Source organism: Podarcis filfolensis (genome assembly GCF_964270895.1).
Source record: "Podarcis filfolensis genome assembly, chromosome: 5".
NCBI lineage: Eukaryota > Metazoa > Chordata > Lepidosauria > Squamata > Lacertidae > Podarcis > Podarcis filfolensis.
In genome coordinates, this window is record NC_139608.1 from 23,606,553 (window position 1) to 23,619,078 (window position 12,526).

At 45.3% G+C, this 12,526-nt stretch overlaps 2 protein-coding genes across 7 annotated transcripts in view; both read right to left on the reverse strand.

The window, feature by feature from the left end:
- The window catches only part of MED12L (mediator complex subunit 12L), a 180,406-nt gene extending 178,345 nt beyond the window's left edge, over window positions 1-2,061 (reverse strand). For 4 of the 6 annotated variants that reach the window (XR_014547948.1, XM_083613024.1, XM_083613022.1 and 1 more), the window contains exon 1: window positions 1,086-2,060. Coding sequence is in view for 5 of the 6 variants with exons in the window: in XM_083613024.1 (XP_083469150.1) it covers window positions 1,086-1,184 (99 nt within the window). In the remaining variant the exon portion in view is untranslated. Of the gene's footprint in view, window positions 1-1,085 lie in introns of all 6 variants that reach the window. The other 2 variants (XM_083613020.1, XM_083613021.1) reach the window with 1 other exon arrangement.
- The window catches only part of LOC310762420 (glucose-dependent insulinotropic receptor-like), a 153,137-nt gene that overhangs the window by 9,444 nt on the left and 131,167 nt on the right, over window positions 1-12,526 (reverse strand). The window lies entirely within an intron of this gene.

Genomic DNA, 12,526 nt, shown 5'->3' on the forward strand with positions numbered 1-12,526 from the left:
ATATCTAGATAGCATCACAAGTTACTATTCAGTGCCACTGGCTGTTGCAATTAATTGTTAAAAGCAGGTGCCTTAAAGTCATATGATTGTGGCTGTGTGTGTTTTGAAAGTGGAGGAGGAGGAGCTTTACTGACTCCTGAGTCAAGTGCACTAGCCCATGGGAAATACCTGTCGGCCACCATGCCTAGCACAGGAGCCGACTCCCAGGAGCTGAGGGGGTCTTTGCCCCCTCCCCAAAATAAAATATTTGAGGGGGTCACACACCCCCTGCAGTTGGTGGGCACTGACATTCACATGATGCACCATGTCATGTGAGCAATTATGTGGGGCGGGGCTTACCTCCCCCCCCCCACACACACACAATATTTTCTTCAAGTTGACACCCCTGATACCTAGGCACCTTTTTTGCAGTGGGAAAACACACTGACTAGTTCAGAATGGCCCTCCATCCCCTCACACAAGAAGTCCTAAGAAGTCAGGTGTGGTGAGGGGGGAAAGGGGGCGTTGAACAGAAATCAATTCTCCACATGTTGGAAGAAGGGTGCCCTTCACTACACATACCTGAGAGAGCCCTTTGCGAGGTGCCAGGGGCTCTTGCCCAGGTGTACCAAACGCGAGTCAGGGTTTGCGTGCGCGCTGGCGGGCGGAGGGGGGCTGGTAGGGGAAAGGGCGGCTTCCCTTTCGGGAGCCGACATTTTTCAAAAGTTTAAGGAGGTGCGCTGAAGGGACAAGCGAGCCGGGAACACGGGGGAGGAGAGAGGGGGGCGGGGAGCCGCCACAGCCGCCGGGAGCCCGGAGTGCGTCAGGCCCAGGCAGACAGGAGCGCGCGCGCGCACGGAGACCCGGTGCGCCCCTTCCGCCCTCCGGAGAAGCCGAGTCCTACGGCGGAATCCCCTCAGAATGGGGCCGCAGCCCCGACTGCTGCATGTCCTCTTCCCTCAGAGCCCCCCATCCCCACCCCTCATTCTCCCCTCCCCCCCCTTCCTTCTCAAGTAGCCACCGGGCAAACTTCTCCCCCTCGCCAAGCGCGCGCTGGCGGGGAACGGGCGAAAGCGCGGGCTTCCTTTTACCCCCCTCCCCGTTACCTCCTTCTGCTTGGGGTCTTGAGGGTAGACGTCGGGCGGCCCCAAGCGGGAGCGCTTGAGAGGTCTCTGCTCATAGCTGAGGAGCCCGAAGGCGGCCATGATCTCTCATGTTTAGCCGGCGAAATGAATGAGAGGGAGAGCGCGCGAGGGAGTGAGTTGGAGATGGAGCAGCTTCTGAGCGCCAGGGAGCAGCACTTGGCTGGCAGAAGGGCTCCCCCTCTGGGCCTGGCTCTTCTCCGACAGGGGAGAGAGAGAGGCGGCGGGGAGGCGGCTGCGGCTGCTGCACAAATGCGAGCCAACGCACAGAGGCGAGAGAGAGGGGGCCACCCCCTCAGTCACCCAAGGGCCCGGTAACTACGGGAGGGAGGCAGCGAGCAACTCGGGAATGAAAGCGAGTCGGTGCCCAGAGACACAAAAGAAACAGCCACCCCTGCTGAGCTTAACGTGATGCTGTTTCTTTCCCGGCTGCTGCTGCTGCTGCAAAGTCTCAGGCTAGAACAAATGTCACCGGAAGATTTTTTTTCACCAGGGATGTAGTTCCATTGGCACCACGCTTCGTTTTTCTCTCTTCCCACCACCCCCTTCCTCCTCCTCCTCCCAATAGCTCAGGTTATTGAGGATTTTCAGTCGCCACTGAGAAGGTCAACAGGGGCGGGAGGGGTGTTCTCCACATACACCCGATCAGAGCACATCAATCAATCAATCAATCAATCTGAAGTCGGAACTGTCCCACCCATTTCCACACCCATCATTGCTTAGCGTGGCCTAGAATGAATCCAAGGAGCGTTGGATTGACCATGAAAATGCACCTGATTGTGAATGTAATAATGTGGTTAAGGCATAACTAAGTCACATCCATTACTGACCTTAATTAAGTGCCTATAGTACTATGGGAATTGTTCTGTGGGGGTGGTTTCAAAGCACACATTCATATTGCTGTGCTCCACTTCCTTGACATCCATGTCAGTTCAGAAAAACTGTGCCACCTGTTATGTGCTGAGTTGTTTTCACCACCTATGTCTAGAACCACTCTATTTTTTGTGATTGCATTTTTTCCTGTAATTTTAAGGTTTTTTCCAACTGTTTTTAATGGTGTGTTTGAAATCCTTGTAACCTGCCCTGGGACTTTAATAATGGTGTGCTTACAACACAGGAGCAGATGGAATTCATCAACCTGGGAAGGTAGTTCACCTAGGAGAAAGAAAACTGATTCTAAACTTCCGCTGCCTTGTGGGACATCTGTGGGAGAAGAAAAGGCTAAGAAGTAAGTTCTACACAAATCCAGAGTGGAGTCCCTAAGATGGTTGGATGGTGCTTTGAACACCTCCTTCCAGCAGCTTCTGTAGCTAAACGGGTGCCAAACACATTGCTCTTCTTACCTTTGGATCATATCAGCGAGGCCAAGAACAGGGTCTTGTCATCTGGGCAGCCCAGGACCTCCATACACACTGTCCAGGCTTGCACCCCAGGGAAGTCACTTTGGTGCTGCTAATGCAGCGTTTTGCCTTCATGGCTTCACCCTTAAAGGCACACTCCATTGTCTCTCAAGGCAGATGGATGCCAACAATATAATACAACACAGATTAGAATCATCGGCAGATTCCTTTTGCAAAAGTGAGGTAACATCTCTGCAAATACTTCTGAGAACAAAAACGGTTAGCCAAAATATATTTCCTAGGTGTTGTTTGCTCTTGGGTATGTATTCCTGCAGTCCAGTCCTATGCATAAGTACTTAAAGTTCTATGTATACCCTGGGAGAGAGCCAGCGTGGTGTAGTGGTTAAGAGCAGTAGACTTGTAATCTGGGGAACCGGGTTCTTGTCCCCGCTCCTCCACATGCAGCTGCTGGGTGACCTTGGGCTAGTTGCAGTTCTTTGAAGTCTCTCAGCCCCACTCGCCTCACAGAGTGTTTGTTGTGGGGGAGGAAGGGAAAGGAGAATGTTAGCCACGTTGAGACTCCTTCAGGTGGTGATAAAGCGGATATCAAATCCAAACTCCTCTTTTCTTCTTCTGGGGAAAGGCCCCATTGAACTCTTCACTTTTGAGCAGAAATTTATAAGAGTGCAATAACAAAGAGTTAAATGGAGCTTACTTCCAAGTAAGTGTGCACAGGAAGCAGGGCCATTGGGGCAGGATTTAGAGGCAATGACCCTGTTCAGCAAAATGAACAGGAGGGCTCCCAAAAACAACAGGGCTGACCCACCACATTTTGCAGGAATAATGTAAAGTATTACACTTCTACCCCCACCCTGCAAGCTGCCTCTGTTATGACCATTAAGAAGTGAGACCATGCCGGCATATATCACCTCTGATCTCCTTGCTGCCAGGCCAAGGTCATGTGTCCAACTTTAATAAGAATTAACTGACAGCCAAATGTTAGCATTTCAGCTTTTGGGAATAAACCATCAGAGGCTTTTCCCCTTGTGTATTATTTACTTAAAGTACCGTATTTTTCGCCCTATAGGACGCACTTTTTCCCCTCCCAAAATGAAGGGGAAATGTGTGTGCGTCCTATGGGGCGAATGCAGGCTTTCGCTGAAGCCTGGAGAGCGAGAGGGGTCGGTGCACACCTCCAGGCTTCGCGCAGGCTTCGCGCAGCTCTCCGCAAGCCGTGGGAGCCTGGCGCTGGGCTCCCATGGCTTGCAGAGAGCTGCCTGTTCTGGGGGCTGGGGTCAGGGGAAGCTCGGGCTTCCCCCACCCCAGCCCCGTGCCTGGGGGGGAAATAAAATTGTTTTCCTTTATTTCCCCCCCCCAAAAAAAGTAGGTGCATCCTATGGGCCGGTGCGTCCTATAGGGCGAAAAATATGGTACCTATTGGCTCTCTCACAACAAGAAGGAAAAACAATGTTGAATTCGGTAGCTTTTTTAAAAAAAAAAAAGCTGTATAAAATACACATAGGTCCCACTTTATGAACATTTTAGAGGTCCATAAAAATCTGTAAATGTTTCTCACGTTGCCCAATATATAAATGCAGCTTGTCTGAGGTGAAAATAAAAGTCACCAAAATACAGGAGAAAGGATCAACTTTATTTCCACTAAAAATGTCTACCCAAAATGTAATATTTAATTATTTCCATTCTGACATTTGCTGATATGAATGATCGCAGTCTCAACAAAGATGTGTGTCAACATTAATTATTCTGGAGGCAAATACAGTTTGTTCTAACCAGAGACTGTTGTGGGGTGAGGAGTGGAGATAATAAAATATAACAAGCATGTGCACTTGATTAAAACATACAATCTGATTTATTCTGTTGAGGAAGTTGTCCCTGAGCTAAATGTTAAGTATTCAGTGACCTTGTACTTCTTGTTCTCATCCCTATTGTATGGCATCACCACCAGGTCCTAGCAGTGCAGGAATAGTGTTTGTTTAATAAATGAAGTGTATCTAAAAAGTGGAACTACACTAAGACAGCCTCAAACCACACAACTTGGAAAGCAGCTCAGATGTATTATCCCCAAAAACTCTGTACCAGGAAAGAATCCAGCAGCTATTTCTTTATTTGGCAGCCAATACAGAAACATAATAACTTATATGCCTTTATAGAGACTATTTTAAATGTATTATAATCTTTGCAGAATACCATGTATGTGTAGAATTGGTATTCATAACTACATAGTTGTTATACAACAACTATTGATACATAGTTGCTATATGCAATATGTTGTTTTTAAGGACATATAGAAACTTCATTCCAGTAGTTCCATTGTACATGTGCAGGCTTCAAATGCCACATAAATTATTGTGGCACTCCATGTACACAACAGAGCTACATACACCTCTGGCTCTCAGCAAATATATCTGTAGGCCCTCAGTGCAGCTTCTGTAGAGTATGTGGACCTGCAACAAAATGATGCTCAGAGTTGTTGAGTCTGCAGATGCAAGGCAATGTGTCCCGATAGAGCATGGGGAGGCAAACTTAGGCCCGGGGGCCAGATCCGGCCCCATTGCCTTCTAAATCCGGCCCGTGGACGGTCCAGGAATCAGCATGTTTTTACATGAGTAGAATGTGTCCTTTTATTTAAAATGCATCTCTGGGTTATTTGTGGGGCATAGGAATTTGTTCATTTTATTTATTTATTTTCAAAATATAGTCCAGCCCCCCACAAGGTCTGAGGGACAGTGGACTGGCCCCCTGCTGAAAAAGTTTGCTGACTCCTGCGATAGAGCCTACAAGCATGTACAAAAGGCAGGAGCCCTTGTGGACAGCACTGCAAAAACCAGTACATTAACAGCTGGATGTCCCCTCCCTTGTTTTATAGAATGCAGTAGCTACACAGCTTCTCCCAACACCTGTGGTGGATGTTGATAGCAATGTTGTCTCCATGGTTCCAAAGGCAAAGCATTAATTAACTCAACCAGCACCTGGTGTCTGATATTCCTAGACCTGTTGAAGTCGTGGGAGTTCTGAATGCATGTGGAACTGGTAACGAAGAATCTGGTGAGGTATATTTGAGGAAATGAAATGAGGCAGCACAAGAAGATATGATTACGGGATTTTTGTGTGCATTCACAAATGCCATTCCCCCCATCCCATGCTGCCCCATCGATTTATTTCATTTCCTTGCACGCCACTAACCACAAGGTCACAGGGTGGGTTACAACTAGTTTCAGCTATAAAACAAGTATATTTTTTTAAATAAAAACAATCAAAAACAATTCCACATATAAAAAGAGTTAAAAAGTAGTTCCAATACAGATGCAGGTGAGGATAAAGATCTCCACTTGAAAGACTTGTTGAAAGAGAGAGGTCTCCATTAGGTACCTATAATGCAACAGAGACTGTGACTTTCTAACAGGGAATACCAAAGGGTAGGTGCTATCACATTAAAGGGCCAATTCGTGTGTGTGTGTGTGTGTGTGTGTGTGTGTGTGTGTGTGTGTGTAAGGAGGGAATAATCTGCACACAACCCTGCTTACCAGATTCAGTCTTCTCTCTCTCTCTCTCTCTCTCTCTCTCTCTCTCTCTCTCTCACACACACACACACACAGAGAGGGAGAGGGAGAGAGAGAGAGAGAAGACTGAATTTGGTAAGCAGGGTTGTGTGCAGATTATTCCCTCCTTACACACACACACACACACACACACACACACACACACACACACGAATTGGCCCTTTAATGTGATAGCACCTACCCTTTGGTATTCCCTGTTAGAAAGTCACAGTCTCACAGAGAGAGAGAGAAGACTGAGCGAGAGTACCCTTTTAAGCATATAGGGGCTAATTCAGAAACCTGATCCATGCCTGAAAAACCATATCCATGCATGTATCACTCTTGTTGGATCAGGGTAAAAATGTATCTAGAACATACGCATGAGAACATATTAATGGGACCCTGACATTTACAAATGCTTTTGTTAGCATTGTGAAGCATTTCCACTCCTACCAAAATCAGAAAAGTAACATTACTTATTATGCTGAAGCACACCCCTCAATCCTTGCCTGAATTCTTTGCTATAAATCCCTATGCTCATCTAATAACATCCTTCAGCCAATCAGCGCACAGAGATTTGTATCCTGTACGGCTGAGCAATAACCCATTTAGTCTTCATGCAAATCAAACACTGAGCCAAAAAATGGAAAGCTAAATCACAGGGGAATGGGTTTGCAGTTCTGGGTCAGTAAGTGCCCAACATTCCCACACATCTCGAGTGCCTGAGACAATTCCATGCTAGAATATATGTCAAGAAGCACTGCAAGTTATATAATTTGCCCCCAAATATACCCAGTTACTACGGGCTAGACCCTGGAAATATTGCTTACTTTTACTATGGGAACTCACAGTGATAATGCAGCAAACCAAACAGAAACAATACAGCATGATTTGTAAGTTTCTGGATATCACTGATATCAGAAGTTCAGCAACCCCCAAACACATCTTGGTGATTTCACACAACCCTTTACTTACTTACTTACAGTGGTACCTCGGGTTACATACACTTCAGGTTACATACGCTTCAGGTTACAGACTCCGCTAACCCAGAAATATTACCTCGGGTTAAAAACTTTACTTCAGGATAAGAACAGAAATCGGGCTCTGGCGGCGTGGCAGCAGCAGGAGGCCCCATTAGCTAAAGTGGTGCTTCAGGTTAAGAACAGTTTCAGGTTAAGAACGGACCTCCGGAACGAATTAAGTACTTAACCTGAGGTACCACTGTACTTACTTACTTACTTACTTACTTACTTACTTACTTACTTACCGGTATTTACTTATTGTATTTCCGCACTGCCTTTCAGCCAAGGTAAAGTTAAAGGGACCCCTGACCATTAGGTCCACTCGTGGCCGACTCTGGGATTGCGGCGCTCATCTTGCTTTATTGGCCGAGGGAGCCAGCGTACAGCTTCCGGATCATGTGGCCAGCATGACTAAGCCACTTCTGGCAAACCAGAGCAGCGCACAGAAAGGCCATTTACCTTCCTGCCGGAGTGGTACCTATTTATCTAATTGTACTTTGACGTGCTTTTGAACTGCTAGGTTTGCAGGAGCAGAGACTGAGCAACGGGAGCTCACCCCGTTGCAGGGATTCAAACCGCTGACCTTCTGATCGGCAAGTCCTAGGCTCTGTGGTTTAACCCACAGCGCCACCCACATCCCTCAGCCAAGGTATTAACATACAAAAGGGGCTAACATTTTATTCCGTTCAGTACTCTGTGCTGATGTGCCATTAGAGCGAGTCTCTATCCCCTTTTCATCATAGGGTTAGACTGAGATGAATAGAGAACTGTTACTTAATAAATAAATAAAAATTAGGCTAGACTGGAGAAGCATACCAGAAAGACTGTTTCTAATCTATTAATATACTGGTGATCAATTTGCTCTGATCAAGCAGCAGAAAGGCCTACATGAATGCCAGTTTCCAGGACTCGAGCTAAGAGGCGTGTGAGGTTTTGTGTTCCATGTGGTGAACCAGAAAACTGCATGTTTCCCTAAGTGATTTTTACATGCCATCCCATTAAAATAGAACAGGGATGTCCAGCAGCCTCCTGACTCCCCCCACCCAGAAGGCTTCCAAAAAAAAAGCTCCACGACTTTGGCTCCTTAAAAAAGCTCCACAACTTTGGTAGATCACTGCCAGATTTTTTTCATAGTGGGAGTAGATCGCAGTCTCTTGGAAGTTGGACATGCCTGATATAGAGGAATGCTGGGGCAAAGGGCATCTTTTGACTCAGGCACTCGTTAGAAATTTTCTCTGGCCATACTTATTTCATAAACTCTACCATAAATAGTTCAATGGAAAGCATCTAATCTGCTTTCAACGAGGCCTGATAATGTGGCAAAACCAATGTTGTGTATGATCTAAAACCTTAAATACAAATGGTCACAGAACAATAATCACATCATTTGGATACCAGCAGATATAGGCATCTGCTTGGCCATCATGAGAACTGGGCTAGATGTCCCTTTGGTCTGATCCAGCAGAGATTTCCTATGTTCTCAATATTATTTTATATATACAAACCTTGAAGACTCAGGCTGTGTTCCCCTTTCGACCATACACTGCATGGATTGCAGGTTATGCGATTTCCTTTTTAAAATGATTTCCAAAACCTTCATAATGAAGGGCAATACATCAGAGTAAAAATTGTTATATAAGCTTAAAGGCTGCCCTTGACCATGGATTTTATTTCTGAATAACACAGAAAAGTAACGTCACGTGTTTGAGTTTCCTGTCAAACCTTGAGCAACGCTGCAATGCAGAAACCTAATTTAGGAGAGCCACTATTGTTCGTAAAATTGTAGCTTTTGGATTTAGAGCGCCGTGAAATCTCAGCACCTGACAGATTACATAAATATTAATTTAGCTTTTTAATTAGCACATTAAAGGCCTGAATGGGCTGCCTACTGTGCCTGTACAAAGTTTCAGTCACATGGATGCTGAGTGGAATAATTCTGTAATGGGGGCTGCAGACAGTTGATGTTTCAATAGAACCCAGTTTAAGGCAATTAAATAATCCCATTATCTTTAGCTAACTCTTATTTTGTTAGTTCCATTTATCCTCCATGGTAAAAACCAAGCGGGACATGATAGAAGCGTGTAACAGTTTACATGGTGTGAAGAAAATGAATAGGAAGAAGTTTTTCTTCCTCTCTCCAGACACTAGAACTCTGGGCCATCCTATGAGGCTGAATGTTAGACGACTCGGAACCAACAACATCCATTGCATCTTAGTGTGGTGCCATAGTTCATAGTTCTTCATGTCAAAGTCCTCTGGGCAGCTAATACAGAATTCAAACAATTAAAATAATGAAATATTAGAGAAAATGATGATGATGATAACAGTAGCATTTCAAACAGTAGCATTTCAGTCCAGGGTTGTAAAGACTGCAGAGAGAATAACTGGGTGCACTCTTCCCACCTTAGATCAAATCTATGCTGCCAGGTGCCATAAGAAAGCTGCAGAGATAGTGCAGGATAGTACGCACCCCGGAAATGATCTCTTTCAGCTTCTGCCTTCTGGAAGAAGGTATAGGGTTATAAAGGCCAGGACTAGCCGCCTGAGAAATAGTTTCTACGCAAATGCAATTCTGGTTCTAAACGCAGCATAAGGGGTCTCTATAGTATATTGTATTTTAAAATGGGGTTTCAGAGTTTTTAGGGGTATTTAAAACACAGCAGAAACAAACTGTACCAAGGTCTGGGAGATTTTTTAAAAAGTATTAACCGGTGCCAAAAGTATCTTAATGTAGGCATCATGTAAGCCTCATTGGGGATCAGGTGGGCACTGACTGTTGAATGCTTCCAATGGTAATTAAAAGCATAACGAGCAGACAGGTAACCACCCCTTGGCTGCAGGAAACAATGGGAATCTTGATTTCTTCAAACATGGAAATGAGGCATGTCCTTCTTCACTGTCTGATGAAGGAAATCCTTTCATTTTCCTAGTTCAGATGCTGCGGTATTCCCATTTTCCCTGTTTTGCCCTGGTTATACCTCTTCTGAGAGTCTGCTATACAGTGGTACCTCGGGTTAAGTACTTAATTCGTTCCAGAGGTCCATACTTAACCTGAAACTGTTCTTAACCTGAAGCACCACTTTAGCTAATGGGGCCTCCTCCTGCTGCTGCTGCGCCGCCGGAGCACGATTTCTGTTCTCATCCTGAAGCAAAGTTCTTAACCTGAAGCACTATTTCTGGGTTAGCGGAGTCTGTAACCTGAAGCGTATGTAACCTGAAGCGTATGTAACCCGAAGTACCACTGTATAGAGATTCCACACCATACCTTGGTATGATACATTTCACACCTGTCAAGGACATTCACACATGCACACATATGCAATGCCACATGCCTCCATATCTGAAGAAGAATCTGATATATTTGTCCACATATAGTGTAAATTTGGTCCTTTTCTGGTTCACTGTTATACAGTGCTCAGATATTAAATACAATACACATGGACACCAATGTGTATTATCACATATCTCCATGTGCATAAATTAATAGTGTCATTGTTGATTATGGATTTATTGGGGGGAAGCCACACCACCAATAACAACCACCACCTATGACCTTATCTGCACTGGAGAGCCAGTGTGGTGTAGTGGTTAAGAGCGGTAGTCTCGTAATCTGGGGAACTGGGTTCGCGTCTCCGCTCCTCCACATGCAGCTGCTGGGTGACCTTGGGCTAGTCACACTTCTTTGAAGTCTCTCAGCCCCACTCACCTCACAGAGTGTTTGTCGTGGGGGAAGAAGGGAAAGGAGAATGTTAGCCGCTTTGAGACTCCTTAAAGGGAGTGAAAGGCGGGATATCAAATCCAAACTCTTCTTCTTTTGTATGGAAGTAAAAGCACGTCAAAGTGCAAGTAGATAAATAGGTACCGCTGTGGCGGGAAGGTAAACGGCGTTTCCATGCGCTGCTCTGGTTCGCCAGAAGCAGCTTAGTCATGCTGGCCACATGACCCGGAAGCTGTACGCCGGCTCCCTCGGCCAATAAAGCAAGATGAGCGCCGCAACCCCAGAGTCGGCCATGACTGGACCTAATGGTCAGGGGTCCCTTTACCTTTACCTTAGTATACTTTAAGCTTCAGAACTGTTTTGTCCTGCTTGGAATTCTGAAAATTGTTCTGCAGTGATACCTGGCTGTAGTGATACCTTGCTTGGCATAAATCCATTTCAATGTCTTCTTAAGGCACAGTGGTGTGCCACCTTTTGGATATACCCTGTAAGTGCAAGCCACGGTGCAAGGTTTTATTTTCAGCATAAAACGTAAGAGACAAATACACAATAGGAATAATTCTTTGCCCATTGGCAGAAATAGTTCTGCTACAAGAATGAGTTAGTGGTGCATTTGCACTATTTAATTAAAAGGCTAATTTAATTTCAATTAAGTTTAAAATAATGATTTATAATTAATTGATGCCAGGTTTATATGTAGCAGGCTGAGATGCCTTGGCCCTGCCATCATCAACCACCTCTCATCCTTACAATATGCAGCAGTAGCCTTTCAGGGAGGCTGATACAAGCTTGCTAAGATGCTGGAATAATATAATGCTTCGTCACATTGTGCTAGCATAGTTGATGGTGCACTTAAGCATTCATGTCCTTCGTGTAGCAACGTGCAACTAAGAAATATGCTGTTAGGAAATTAATTTGATTTGGAACATGCATGCATTAAACAGGTGTGTGCCCCTGTTGCAAAGATCCTGTAGCATTTTTTAAAAAATCAGACCTATATCCCATCTTTCCTCCATGGAGCACATGACAGCACACAGAATTCTCTCCTGCCCCCAACCCATTTGTTCCTCACAACAGTCCTGCAAGGCAGGTTAGACTGAGAGAAAGAGAGAGGCTTCCTTATGGTGGAAATTTGAACCTGGATCTCCCCAGTCTTAGTGTAATATTCTAATCAGCATACCCCATTCTCAGTTGTAACAAGATTCAATGATAGAACTATGGACCGGATCTAGAAAACACACAAACTGTGAACTACGCCATTTTCAGCCTGCTTAAAGCCACTTTCTAACCACAGCCAACATCTGAACATATTTAATGAAGCCATGTGCTTTAAAAAAACCCCAAAAAACCTCACAACAGTCAAATTCACAAATACCTGAATTTACATGGACTTCAACAGAACCAAAGTACAGTATTTGGAAGCAAAACACCGATCAGAATGATTTACCGGTAAGTGCTTTGTGGCAAGTAAAAGTAAAGGTAAAGGACCCCTGACAGTTAAGTCCAGTTGCGAACAACTCTTGGGTTGTGGCGCTCATCTCGCTTTACTGGCCGAGGGAGCCGGCGTTGGTCCGCAGACAGTTTCTCCGGGTCATGTGGACAGCATGACTAAGCCGCTTCTGGTGAAACCAGAGCAGCGCACGGAAACACCGTTTAGCAGTATAGTAATGGTCTCATCTGCCCTGTCTAAATACACCAGCTACATTTCAGCCACATTTTAAGAATAAAAACTATGAAGTATGCACACTGGTTGAGGGGTTTTTTG